Raw genomic sequence first — 14,126 nt, forward strand, 5'->3', positions numbered from 1 at the left:
TAAAATTGTACATAAGATGTTTTGTTTTTTATTTTTCATAAATTTGCAAAAAAAAAAAAAAATTAATGCAAAATAATTGTAATGTCATGTATTTCCTAAATTTGCACATTTCTTATATTTCAACAAGCTGCAAAAAAAATTAGAAATTTAAAACATTTGCAAAATAAAAAAGACATTTTATTAATGTGCAAAAATTCCAAAATTCAAAATTTGCAAAATGTCATAAATTTGCAAAAAAATAAAAATGAAAAATTCAGAAATTTGCTAAATTTTCCAAAAAATGTAAAAGTTTCAAAATTTGCTTGATTTTTCCAAAAAAAATTGGGATATACAAAATTTGCAAAAATTTGCAGAAATTCAAAACAAATTTCAAATTTGCAGAAAACTTCCAAAAATTGCAAAATCTCCCCAAAATTTGTTTTTTTTTCTTAATTTGAAAAAATGTCAAATTACTTGCAAAAATCTCTAGTAAATTTCATTTTTTTCTTGCAATAGGTGTTGCATATTAAACATTTCAACAAAATGCCAGTGCATGATTTTTTTTGTCAGTTTCTTCGGGCTTGAATACCCAAATATGACTGTGTGTGAAATACAGCTTTATAAGAAAAATAAAAAGTTCTTATTTCAATAATATTTTTTTCAAAGCTTTATGGAGCCACTGCAAAGGAGTCAAAGAGCCTCATGAGGCTCCAGAGCCACAGGTTGAAGACTCTTGGTCTAAACCCTGAGTTCATGCTTGTTTCTGTTTTCATTGCAGCATCTGTGTGCTGGACTTTCCTCACTGTGTGGTCCATGAGATGCCTGAGCTCACTGCAGAGAGTCTGGTGAGGATGTGGATGAAGTCCAGCTTGTATGGTGATCTTTAATGTTTGGTTGTGGCCTTCATCAGTCCTGTTCTTTCTTTCTACCTTCAGGAAGCAGGAGACAGTAACCAGTTCTGTTGGAGGAACCTGTTTTCTTGCATCAATCTGCTGAGAATACTGAACAAGCTGACCAAGTGGAAACACTCCAGGACCATGGTGAGAAACTCTGCACTCACAGAATAAATGAAGCTTTTATTAATTAGCCATAATGTGTCGTGCAACCTTCCCCCTTCCTTCCCTCCGTCAGATGCTGGTGGTGTTTAAGTCCGCCCCCATCCTGAAGAGAGCTCTGAAGGTGAAGCAGGCCATGATGCAGCTCTACGTCCTGAAGCTGCTGAAGATCCAGACCAAGTACCTGGGCCGACAGTGGAGGAAGAGCAACATGAAGACCATGTCGGCCATCTACCAGAAGGTCCGCCACCGGCTGAACGACGACTGGGCCTACGGAAACGGTAAACAGGATGGAGCAGAGACTGAGTTAGGGTGGAATTTTAATGATAGTTTACAGACAGAATCAGGGATTTCTACAACATATGAAAATGTAGAGGTTTGATAATCTACACATGCTCAGTCTGAACATCCAGAGTTGGTACTTTATATCCATGATTAACACATGAGAAAGCAGAGTACCCCCTCTTTAAAGACTGACTCGTTCTGGTCATTAATTTGTCCTTTCTTGGTTCATAGCTCAGTTTATTCTCTCATGTTTTCATAAGGAATCCTTCATGGAGGCAGTTAGAGCCTCAGACCTCGTTTCCTCAGAGCTCTTTAACAGACAGAGAGCAGCGTGAGGCTCTGAGAGCTCTGATTCTTCATTTAACTGGATGTGACCATGGGTGTGTTTGTACATCGCTCTGTAAGATGACTGTGTGTGTGAAATACAGCTCCCCAACAGCCAATCAGTAACAGTCTGGAGTGTGTTACCATAGCAACAGCAAAATGGGGGACCGTTCAGGGTCACAGTCCCTCGCGGGAGAGCAAGTGATCTGTCACAGTAAGTGTTAGGGAGTGGAGAAAGCACAGTTATAGATTGAATAATTCTCTCTGCTCTGGTTCAGACATCGACGCTCGGCCCTGGGACTTCCAGGCGGAGGAATGCGCCCTGCGGGAGAGCATCGAGAAGTTCAACAGCCGCCGCTACGACAAGAACCGCAACGGAGAGTTTGCGCCTGTGGACAACTGTCTGCAGAGCGTGCTGGGTCAGCGCGTGGACTTGCCAGAGGACTTCCACTACAGCTACGAGATGTGGCTGGAGAGGGAGGTGTTCTCCCAGCCCATCCAGTGGGAGGGGCTGCTGCAGGACCCCTGATGGACCAGGAGGAGGAGGAGGAAGAGGAGGTCAGGGGAGAGTCCTGGAACTGGAGAGTCGCTTATCTGATGTCCAAGATGAGGAGGGAGGAATGGGGAGGGAGGGATGGGGGTGGATGGGGGAGGAAGGAGATTCTGGAAATGAAGAAGACGTGAAGAGAGAAGACAGAAGAAGACGGAGCCTTCTCTAAAAGATGCCACACACTAACGTTAACATGTGCCTACGAACACGCATGGACATGACAGGCAACAGAGGTAGCAGTCAAACAGAAGCAGCTGTAGCAGGAGAGTGTTTGGGTCTGTTATACCGCCCCCTCCTGGTGTGTCGAAAGAATTATTACTTTCTCCTCCTGTCTAAAGAAGTCGGTGCTTTTTGACCCATTAGTGTTTCTTTTTTTATTTGTATGAACATGTTTGGTCAAACTTTGTAGAATGATACTTTTCTGAAAGGAGGTGAAAATTTAAAAGTTTTTTTATTATTATTATTATAAAAGTCTACAGTGGGTGTTGAGATGTCAAGGGGCGATGGATTTCATAGTTTTTCGTATGTCTCTTTGAAGAAAAAAACCCGCAGGGTCATTTTTAACAGTTCAGATGGCCACAGGTTCAGATAATCTTATAATATTCTTATTACTCTCACCAAAAAAAGAGAAGTATACCAGCTATAAGTGTACAGTGTTTGTTTGTGAACGTATACGTGTGATAGTAAAATGAAAACAGGCAGATGCAGAAAGAGTTTGGAGTCAGATAAATGTGTTTTCTGGGAAGAATTGAATCCTAGCTCTCCTTTTCTTAAAAACAGAAACAGGTCCAGAATTCTTGCTATTTCAGGCGTCTGTAAAACTTTCTTATTTTTAGTTTAAAATCCAGAAATCAAAGGGAAGAATCTGTAGCTACTGATGTCACACAGGATCATCTTATGCAGACTTTAGTTCCTGTTTGGTTCCAAAGGAAAGCTCAGGAGATGTGGTGTTTTGTCAAAATTTAACCCTGAATATTTAAATCCTTTCTCTTTTAGAAACTCTATAGACGCGGTAAACACAAACTGTGAAGCACAGATCAAATGGGCGGTACAGACTGGGGGTTTGATAGTTACTGTCAAAGGCTAACCTCAGCATCCATCACGTTCTAACTAACCCCTGAGATTAAAGCGTAGCAGCAATATCAAAAAAGAAAAGCACACAGTGATTTCCTCTCCAGCCACAGGGGGCAGTAATGAGCCTCTGAGGGTTTATGGCACACAGCATATACTTTGTGAATATATCAGTCATTTTTTAACAGTATATTTTATTGAGTTTTACACATTTTTATATCACAATATGGAAGGTGCCATGATAAAAAAGACACCCCAAAACATTCGACAAACTACTTTTCAGACTAAGTGCCAAATTCAGTGCATATTACAGTCTATATGAAATTAAAAAAAAGAAAATGACAGAAAACAATAGAATGAGTTCAAACATTGAAAAGTTCTCAGAATTAACTTTAAAGAAGGGCTGTCACTTTAACACTTTAAGTAGATAAAATAAATAAATTACACTGCAAATTAATGTGTGGTAAAAATTAATGCACAATTCACTCATTGGCTGCCAGCCATATTCAGAGCATCTTGAATGATCTTTCAAGACCCAAATAATATTGTCTATGACCATGTAAACACCAAAACTACCAAAGAAGAGTGGACTCTCTTCTTTTATGTCTCATTTCCTGTTTTGATCCCCAAAACATTTTTTGATTGCACTCATCCAAATTCTTTATTTGGGGACCTTAAGCAGATATCAGCTTAAAATGCAATTAATTAGATTAATTAGTTACAAATCTTATAATTAATTAGATTAATTTTTTTAATCCCCAAGTTTCATTAAAGAAAACTCATTCATCTTTAATATCTGAAATATCTACATTTTTAACAAAAGTGATAAATGGCTCCCTAATTTTTTCAAACATTTCCTGTTTCCCCTTCTGTGTAAATGTTGCTCTTTTCAAAAGAAGTCTTGCAGTCATTCGTCCAACCCAGTGTTAGCAATTGATCTTCTTGCATTCAAGAGACACATATCTATTATCATGTGATCTGTTTTCGTAGAAGTATTATTTTTAGAGTATAAATCCAAAATAAGAAGTGCTGGATCTGTAGCAATATGTTTATGAATGTCCACCCAGTTTTAGTACAGACCCTCTCAGCTCTCTGTAATAGCAGGAATTCTGTCTGTAGGTTGGTTGTGACTCCCTGACCCTTGACTCCCCTCCTGACTCCCTCTTTAATCTGCCTGACAACAGCACAATAAGTCAACCCACTGAGCTCCTCGTGGTGGCCTTGGTGAGCACTTTGCCACCCTTGCTTGGAAGAACACAGCTGTCACTGAATCGGTGCTGTTTTTCAAGTTCGTCTCTGACGTTTTTTTTTCCTAAACTACCTAATAAACCGAGCTCCAGGTTTTAGAGTTCTGGATTCTTGGATTTAACCTGAAGCACACAAACAAGCACAGAAAACATGCAGCATGGTCAGCTTCAGTTCTTGTCACTGCTTGGGAGATGTCATGTATAAAACACTAATGTGGACGCTCAGTCTCGTGCTTCTCTCTGGACGTGTGCATGTTTTCGAGGACCTCTTCGTATATTTGGAATGGCTGTTTTATTTATTTCTGTTTCATGATGTTTCCAGCACAGTTAGAAGTGTACTTTTCTTTCAAAGTTTATATTCTGCATTTCAAGGGATTTTTATTTTGTCTTCAGGAAGACTAAATCTTGAAAATAATCTTGTATACTTTATAGATTCTCAGGTTTATGGAGATAATATATAGCAAAGATTTAAAGCTTCCGTGCCATCACTTAGCTCACTACACGTGGAAGAGAATCCACATTTATCTCACTAAAGCTACACCTGGAGCACTATTTACTGCATAAGCTGTACACGTTCACTGAGGTGTTCACAGTGACTCACCGTGAGTTGGTTTTTATGTCTTTTACAGTTCAGGTTCAGATGTATTTTTTTGTATCTCGTGCCAAAGTTCAGTGCCATCTCTGCTTTCCTTTAAGTCTTCTTGCCTTCATGAACATGTTCGAAGTTTCAGACAGGTCACCACTGAAAGGTTTGCAATAGAAAATGTTGTTTTTTACCTGAAAAATGTACAATCGATGGAAACTATTTGTTATATCTGGTGTGTATTTTACCAGAAGTGTTAAAGCATTGTATGGATGTCTCTGCAGTATACATGTGTTTTTGTTACACACATTTCCATTTCTGTATGGTCAAGATAAATACTCAGAACTGAATTTATTCAGGGGTATGTGCAATTACAGATCCATAGAGGCATTATCAGTGGAATGAGAAATATCAGAGCTGCATATTAAACTATGTCCAACAGTTTGTGCAGAGATTATTTATCAGCTGGGGTGCTGCAAAGGGTTACAGAAGGTCACACACAAAGCTCTGCAACAGCCAAGACTGAAGGTCAGACTGACCACACACACACACACACACACACACACACACACACACACACACACACACACACACACACACACACACACAGCGCTGTGTTCCTCAGGCCAATGTTCAAACACATCCAGTCCAGCCGATGTGGACGGAGACAGGAGCATATGGCGCTCTGTGATTGGCTGGTGGCATCATGATGTAAGACTGACCTCTTCTCATCTGTCACCTTGATGGAGTCAGTGACAGATTCAGCTGACTGTCAGGATGGAACACGACCACAAAAAAAGACACAAAAGGCAGACTCAAATTTTTAAAAAGTTTAATAAAAGCAAAACTTTACGATTGATCTAAACACACAAGAAAAAAAATCACAGAGAATGACAAAAAGAATAAAAAACAAGGAGATACAACAACACAAAGCAAATTATGACACTAATAAATAATCCCAGCTGCTTTTGAATGTAAAAAATGAAGTTTGTGAAGAAATAATGGCAGCATAATGCCAGGTAACAACTTGGAGCTATATGACGTAAACAAACCTTTTTTACTTTACAAAAACTGATCTCTGGATGCATAAACATACATGTTGGTTCACAAGTAAATCTGTAAGCATTTAAACCAGTAAATAAACTCACAAAAGTCTTTCATAAACACCAAACTTGTACTTTTCACACTTTTTTTTTCTTAAGTTACACAATATTGTTGTTTTTTGATGAAACATTAAACTGAACTTCCAGACCCAGAGCTGCTTTGCCGTGAAACTCTCCGGCCCAGGCCAGTCCCTGTGTGTCAGTGAACACACCTCCTCCTTCCAACCTGAGCACACACACATTCAGAATCAAAAAAACACAATTTCTATCAAATTTCAAAATGGCACCGTACGTGGAAAAAGACAGTGACCATTCGGCAAGTCCTAACTTTTTTCATGTAAATTATCTTTTGGATGAATTAATATATTGCTTTTTAGAGATAATGAATTACATCTACACAGCTTTGATAATCAGGCGTTGAATGTCTATATCCTGTGGGATACATTGTCCGGATAGGAGTATAAAATGGGAAAACTTGTTCACAGATATACATGTGTTTTGAGGACAATACTCTATAGATCCCCAATCATAGGAAGTTGTAAAATACTATTTAAAAATGTATAGTAGTATATATACATATATAGATATTGCTCAAGAAATAATCAGAATAATGTAACTCCAAGTCAGTCACACTTCTGGGGTGTCAACCTGCTCAGTTAGGAAGCGACACTGGTTTTGAATCAATTTCACTTGTGGGCGTCGGTGGTGCAGTTGGAGAATGCGCTTGGTGATCGGAAGGTTGCAGGTTCAAGCCCAGCTCTTGGCGACACATGGCGATGTGTCCTTGGGCAAGACACTTAACCCCTAGTTGCTCCCACTGCTGCGTCAGTGGTGTGTGAATGGGTATGAAAAGGGCTTGACTGTGTTAGATGTACTGATGGATAGCTGTCATAGTAAAGATTTGATCCATCAGTGTGTGAATGTGAGAGTGAATGGTTGTGGATGGGTAAGTGTGACCTGTGGTGTAAAGCAGCTTTGGGTAGTCCATGACTAGAAAAGCACTATATAAGCTCCATTTACCATTTACCATTACTTGCTGTAAGCAAATGAAATAAATAAGATGGAGAAAATGAAAGGCAATTATCAAGTTAACCCTAATAAAGTAATAGTTCTGCAGGCAGTGGCCACGGGCCATTTCCCTGTCACTTTCTGTTTTCATTGATTCTGGTAATGAATTTGATATTAAGTATGGTATAGTAAAGTATAGATTAGTATAGTATGGTAAAGTATAGTATAGTTTAGAATAGTATAGTATAGTATAGTGTAGTGAAGTGTAGTATAGTTAAGTTAAGTAAAGAATGGTATAGTAGGGTATAATATAATAAAGTCAAGTATAGTATAGTAAAGAATAGTAAAGTATATTACATAAAAGTTAAGTTTAGAATTGCACAGTAAAGTATAGTATAGTACAGTAAAGTATAGTATAGTATAGTATAGTATAGTTAAGTAAAATACAGTATAGTATAGTAAAGAATATTAAAGTAAAGTATAATATAGTATAGTATAGTATAGTATAGTATAGTATAGTATAGTATAGTATAGTAAAGTATAGTATAGTATAGTCATGTATGGTATAGAATAGTTCAGTAAAGTATAGTATACAATAATATAGGATAGAATAGTATAGTATAGTAAAGTATAGTATAGTTAAGTATAGTATAGTATAGTATAGAATAGTCTAGTATAGAAAAGTATGGCAAAGTTAAGTATAGTAAAGTATAGTATAGCATTGTATATTATAGCTTGGTTTAGTAAAGAAAAGTATAGTATAGTATAGAAAAGCAGAGTATAGTAAAGAATAGTATAGAATACAAAAGTCAAGTTTAGTGTAGTACAGTATAGTTAAGTATAGTAAAGTTAAGTAAAGCCTTGTATCGTAAAGTATAGTATATTATAGTATAGAATAGTTATGTATAGTATAGCATGGTATAATAAAGTTGAGTATAGAATAGTATAGTACAGTATTGTATAAAATAGTATAGTATAGTAGTGTATAGTATAGTTTAGTTTAGAATAGCACAGTATAGTATAGTACAGTATAGTAAAGTATAGTATAATATAGTATAGTATTGTATAGTATAGTAGAGTATCTTATAGTATGGTAAAGTATAGTATAGTATATTAAAGTATGGTATTGTATATTTTAGTATAGAAATGTATATAATAGTATGGTATTATTTTCTATAGCATAGTAAAGCATGGTATTGCATAGTATAGTATAGTAAAGTATAGTAGTTGTAAAGTAAAGTAAAGTATAGTTTTGTATTGAATAGTATAGTTAGGTAAAGTACAGTATTTTATAGTACAGAATAAAATAGTATAGTTAAGTATAGTATAGAATAGTAAAGAAAAGTATAGTATAGCATAGTATAGTGTAGTCAAATAATGTATAGTATAGTATAGTATAGTATAGTATAGTATAGTATAGTATAGTATAGTATAGTATAGTATAGCATTGTATAGTATAGTTTAGTATAGAATAGGAAAGTACAGTTTTGTTTAAGATTGTATAGTATAGAATTGCACAGTAAAGTATAGTATAGTTTTGTATCGTACAGTATAGTTCAATACAACATAGTATAGTATAGTATAGTATAGTATAGTATAGTATAGTATAGTTTAGTATAGTATAGTATAGTATAGTATAGTATAGTATATTATAGTATAGTATAGTATAGTATAGTATAGAATAGTATAGCATGGTAAAGTATAGTAAAGTATAGTAAAGTATGGAATTGATAATTATTGTATAGTATTTTTTATTATAGTATAGTATTGTATAGTATAGCATTGTGTAGTATAGTTTAGTTTAGTGAAGTAAAGTAAAGTATAATACAAAATAGTACAGTAGGGTATATTTTAGTATAGTTTTGTGTAGTAGAGTAAAGTGTAGTACAGTAAAGTATAGTTTAATATAGTATAGTATAGTACAGTAAAGAATAGTTTTGTATAGTGTAGTACAGTATAGTAAAGTATATTATAGTAAAGTAAAGTATAGTTTCGAAAGTATAGTATGTTATAGTATATTATAGCAAGTATTGTTAATATAGTATGTTGTAATATTCTTGAGCATAGTTAAGCATAGTATTGTACAGTATAGTAAAGTATTGTATAGAATAGTTAAGTAAAGTACAGTATAGAATAGTATAGAATAGTATAGTATAGTATAGTATAGAATAGTTAAGTTAAGTATTGTAGCATAGTATCGTATCGTTAATTAAAGTATGGTATAGTATAGTATAGTATAGTATAGTATAGTATAGTATAGTATAGTATAGTTTAGCATAGTATAGCAAAGTATAGTATAGTATAGTATTGTATAATATAGTATAGTATACTATATATAGTAGTGTATAGTATAGTATAGTTTAGTTTAGTATAGTACAGTTTAGTATATAACAGTATAGTATTGTATAGTATAGTATAGTGGAGTTGAGTATTGTAAAGTAAAGTATAGTATAGTATAGTATAGTATAGTATAGTATAGTATAGTATAGTTTAGCAAGGTACAGTATAGTATAGTACAGAATAGTTAATATAGTATAGTATAGTATAGTATAGTCTAGTGTAGTATAGTTTAGTATTGTATAGTATAGTTTAGTAAAGTATTGTATAGTATAGCATGGCAAAGTAATGTTTTGTATAGTGTAGTACAGTATAGTTTAATATATTATAGTAAACTAAAATATAGTATAGAAAGTATGGTATGGTATAGTTTATTATAGTTTAGTATTGTTTAGTATAGTTTAGTTTAGTTTTGTATGGTATAGTATAGTATAATATAGTATAGTATAGTATAGTATAGTATAGTATAGTATAGAAGTGTATAGTATGATAAAGTATGGTATAGTATAGTTTAGTGTATTATAGTATGGTATAAGATTCTACAGCTTTGTAAAGCATAGTATAGTATATATAATATAGTTAAGTATATTATAGTATAGTATAGTATAGTATAGTATAGTATAGTATAGTATAGTATAGTAAAGTATAGTAGTATATAGTACAATAAAGTATAGTATATTATAGTTTAGTATATAATAGTCTGGTATAATATTCTTTAGTATAGTATAGCATAGAATAGCAAAGTATAGTATAGCATAGTATAGTATAGTATAGTACAGTACAGTATATTACAGTATACTATAGTAGTGTATAGTAAAGTTTAGTATAGTATAGTTTAGTATAGTATAGTATAGTATAGTATAGTATAGTATAGTATAGTTTAGTATGGTAAAGTATAGTGTAGTTAAGTATGGTATTGTATATAATAGAATGGTATAATTTTCTTTAGAATAGTAAAGCATAGTATAGTATAGCATAGCATAGTATAGTATACTAAAGTATAGTAAAGTGCAGTATAGTTTAGTAAAGTACAGTATAGTATAGTACAGAATAGTTAAGTTTAGTATATTATAGTATATTATAGTAAAGTATAGTTTGGTATAGTTTAGTATAGTATAGTATAGTATAGTATAGTATAGAATAGTTTTGTATAGTGTAGTACAGTATAGTTTATTATATCATAGTAAAGTAAAGTATAGTATAGAAAGTTTAGTATGGTATAGTATATTATAGTATAGTATTGTTAAGTATAGTTTAGTTTTGTATAGTATAGTTTAGTATAGTACAGTATAGTATATAACAGTATAGTATAGTAGTGTATAGTGTAGTATAGTATAGTTTAGTATAGAACAGTATAGCATAGTACAGTATAGTATTGTATAGTATAGTATAGTGGAGTTTAGTATTGTAAAGTATAGTATAGTATAGTATAGTAAAGTATAGTATAGTATAGCATAGTACAGTATAGTATAGTATAGTATAGTTTAGCAAGGTACAGTATAGTATAGTACAGAATAGTATATTATAGTATAGTATAGTATAGTCTAGTGTAGTATAGTTTAGTATTGTATAGTATAGTTTAGTATAGTATTGTATAGTATAGCATGGCAAAATAATGTTTTGTATAGTGTAGTACAGTATAGTTTAATATATTATAGTAAACTAAAATATAGTATAGAAAGTATAGTATGGTATAGTTTATTATAGTTTAGTATTGTTTAGTATAGTTTAGTTAAGTTTTGTATGGTATAGTATAGTATAATATAGTAAAGTATAGTATAGTATAGTATAGTATAGTATAGTATAGTATAGAAGTGTATAGTATGATAAAGTATGGTATAGTATAGTTTAGTATATTATAGTATGGTATAAGATTCTACAGCTTTGTAAAGCATAGTATAGTATATATAATATAGTTAAGTATATTAAAGTATAGTATAGTATAGTAAAGTATAGTATAGTATTGTATAGTATAGTATAGTTTAGTAAAGTATAGTAGTATATAGTACAATAAAGTATAGTATAGTACAGTTTAGTATATAATAGTATGGTATAATATTCTTTAGTATAGTATAGTATAGTATAGCAAAGTATAGTATAGCATAGTATAGTATAGTATAGTACAGTATAGTATATTACAGTATACTATAGTAGTGTATAGTATAGTATAGTATAGTTTAGTATAGTATAGTATAGTTTAGTATAGTATAGTATAGTATAGTATAGTATAGTTTAGTATGGTAAAGTATAGTGTAGCTAAGTATGGTATTGTATATTATAGTATGGTATAATTTTCTTTAGAACAGTAAAGCATAGTATAGTATAGCATAGCATAGTATAGTATACTATAGTATAGTATAGGGCAGTATAGTTTAGTAAAGTACAGTATAGTATAGTACAGAATAGTTAAGTATAGTATATTATAGTATATTATAGTAAAGTATAGTTTGGTATAGTTTAGTATAGTATAGTATAGTATAGTATAGTATAGTATAGTATAGTATAGAATAGTTTTGTATAGTGTAGTACAGTATAGTTTATTATATCATAGTAAAGTAAAGTATAGTATAGAAAGTTTAGTATGGTATAGTATATTATAGTATAGTATTGTTTAGTATAGTTTAGTTTTGTTTAGTATAGTATAGTATAGTATAGTATAGTATAGTATAGTATAGTATAGTTTAGTATAGTATAGTAATGTAGTGTATAGTATAGTATAGTATAGTATAGTATATTATATTATAGTATAGTATGGTATAGGCGAGCCAAATAATTGTTTTTTATCATTTTTAAAAGTTAAAAATGTCACTTTTCAAAAATTTGTAAAATTTTAAATTTTTACCCCAAAATGGGCAACGTATTCCTAGGGATACAGAGTGTAAAATTGAAAAAAAAGAAACCAAATTAGGAAAAAATCATGAAAGTGTGTAATTATTGCCTAGATACATTAGAAAATAGCAATTTAGTAATTTTCATAACTTTCTATATGTGCTTGCCCATTTGAGGGATAAAGACTTAAAAAATGATCCAACTAGAATGATTTAGATGACTTTGTTTGTATAATATGTGCAAGTGTTTCCTGAAATTACAACAAAAAATATCACTTTTCAAAATTGTTGAAGTCTCAAAATTATCCAACCTCTTCATAACAAGCTGTTATAATGTGCTGCAAAGATGCTGCACAGAGCTTTCTGCAGCGTGCTCTAGAAGTCTTAGCCCATTCCACAAACAATATTCTTGCATTTTCATGCTTTAACCACCTATTCTACTTTAAGTATTGTGCCATAGTGTATCAAATCAGGGTACATTTAGAAATGAAAATCCCAAGATGTTATATATATATATATATATAAATATATATATATATATATATATATATATAGAGATAGATAGATAGATAGATAGATATGTAGATAGATATGTATATAGATATGTAGATAGATAGATAGATAGATAGATAGATAGATAGATAGATAGATAGATATGTAGATAGATATGTATATAGATAGATAGATAGATAGATAGATAGATAGATAGATAGATAGATAGATAGATAGATATGGTGATGGTGATCAGAAAACATGTGAAGAAAAAAACTTGCATGTTTTTATTACCTGTTCTTGTGAAATTGACCTCTGTAAGTGGAGCCATCAGGGAAGGTGTATGTTCCTGTGCCTTCATACATGTTGTCTTTAAATTCTCCTTCATATTTAGCTCCTGAGGGATGCTGCAGGGTCCCTCTGCCGTGCAACTATGACACACACACAGCATAAATGTCTCACTACCCACAGTGCAAGAAAAACCACACATTAGAGGATCAAAGCTGCTACACACGATAAGCACTTACTGCGTCTTCATGCCACTCCCCAGTGTATATCATACCACCTGCTGAGGTGTGTGTACCTGTACCACTCCTCACTAGGGCTCCTGAAGCAGCCATGCTGCACTCCCCCTCTGTGGGGAAGGTGGCAGAGTTATCTCACTGTCGTGTTAACGTTTGGAGATGTGTCCTCTGACATCACTCACCGTATCTGTCTCCATTTGGGAAGATGAGGGACACCTTTACTGGCTCTTCACCTGCTCAAAAACAGATTTATTTACCAGGTGGAAACCAAGGGGCTTTTGCTGCATTACATTTTTTCCCCCCATTTTCAAAATCAAAACAACTACATGAAGTTGTGTGTATGTGTGTGTGTTCTTATTGTTAAAAATCGAATCTTCACAGTGACACCTCACCAGACATCAGTGACAGCTTCCCTCAACTTGCAGCTTAGCTGTCAGAGTGATATTTACACGCTCTGTGCGCCACAGGCCAACCCACCGCAGAGTAATCGATCAAGAAGCTGTGAAGATGACACAAACAAACTGAGAGCTACACTTTCTCACTGCAACACTTCAAAAATAGAAAGGATCGACTCTTCTAAAACAGGCTGCTGTGCATGCAGCTCAATGCAAACAGTAGTTACCATGGTAACAAGTTCTTCTTCTTCGGGTTTATTGGAGGTTGTAAAAAAAAAAAAAAAACTTATTGGCGCATTTCTGTCACCTACTGGTGTGGAGTGGTAATCCAATGTAACGCAAGAA

At 33.0% G+C, this 14,126-nt stretch overlaps 2 protein-coding genes and 1 pseudogene across 5 annotated transcripts in view; 2 read left to right on the plus strand and 1 right to left on the minus strand.

Moving 5' to 3' along the window:
• Window positions 1-5,703, plus strand: part of strip2 (striatin interacting protein 2) — a 44,314-nt gene extending 38,611 nt beyond the window's left edge. For all 3 annotated transcript variants that reach the window (XM_074697960.1, XM_074697961.1, XM_074697962.1), the window contains 4 exons: window positions 758-824; window positions 915-1,019; window positions 1,111-1,315; window positions 1,922-5,703. In XM_074697960.1, the coding sequence (XP_074554061.1) occupies window positions 758-824; window positions 915-1,019; window positions 1,111-1,315; window positions 1,922-2,172 (628 nt within the window). In that variant the 3' untranslated portion in view covers window positions 2,173-5,703. The remainder of the gene's footprint in view (window positions 1-757; window positions 825-914; window positions 1,020-1,110; window positions 1,316-1,921) is intronic.
• A 359-nt stretch (window positions 5,704-6,062) lies between these two features.
• On the minus strand, window positions 6,063-14,034 carry morn2 (MORN repeat containing 2). 2 transcript variants are annotated; one of them, XM_074697964.1, is made up of 6 exons: window positions 14,009-14,034; window positions 13,779-13,885; window positions 13,569-13,619; window positions 13,390-13,496; window positions 13,157-13,293; window positions 6,063-6,423 (listed from the first exon to the last, which is right to left on the minus strand). In XM_074697964.1, the coding sequence occupies exons 2-6, from the start codon at window positions 13,783-13,785 to the stop codon at window positions 6,297-6,299; spliced, it is 429 nt and encodes a 142-aa protein (XP_074554065.1). In that variant the 5' UTR covers window positions 13,786-13,885; window positions 14,009-14,034; the 3' UTR covers window positions 6,063-6,296. The 2 variants fall into 2 exon arrangements, with proteins under 2 accessions (XP_074554065.1, XP_074554064.1); XM_074697963.1 differs by lacking the exon at window positions 14,009-14,034 and having other exon boundaries at window positions 13,779-13,983.
• Window positions 7,762-12,142, plus strand: LOC141810905 (uncharacterized; annotated as a pseudogene).
• Window positions 14,035-14,126: the final 92 nt, after the last annotated feature.

The sequence above is a fragment of the Halichoeres trimaculatus genome, unplaced genomic scaffold (assembly GCF_033239565.1).
Source record: "Halichoeres trimaculatus isolate MK-OKI-2021-1 unplaced genomic scaffold, fHalTri1.1 fHalTri1_scaffold_21, whole genome shotgun sequence".
NCBI classification, from domain to species: Eukaryota; Metazoa; Chordata; class Actinopteri; order Labriformes; family Labridae; genus Halichoeres; species Halichoeres trimaculatus.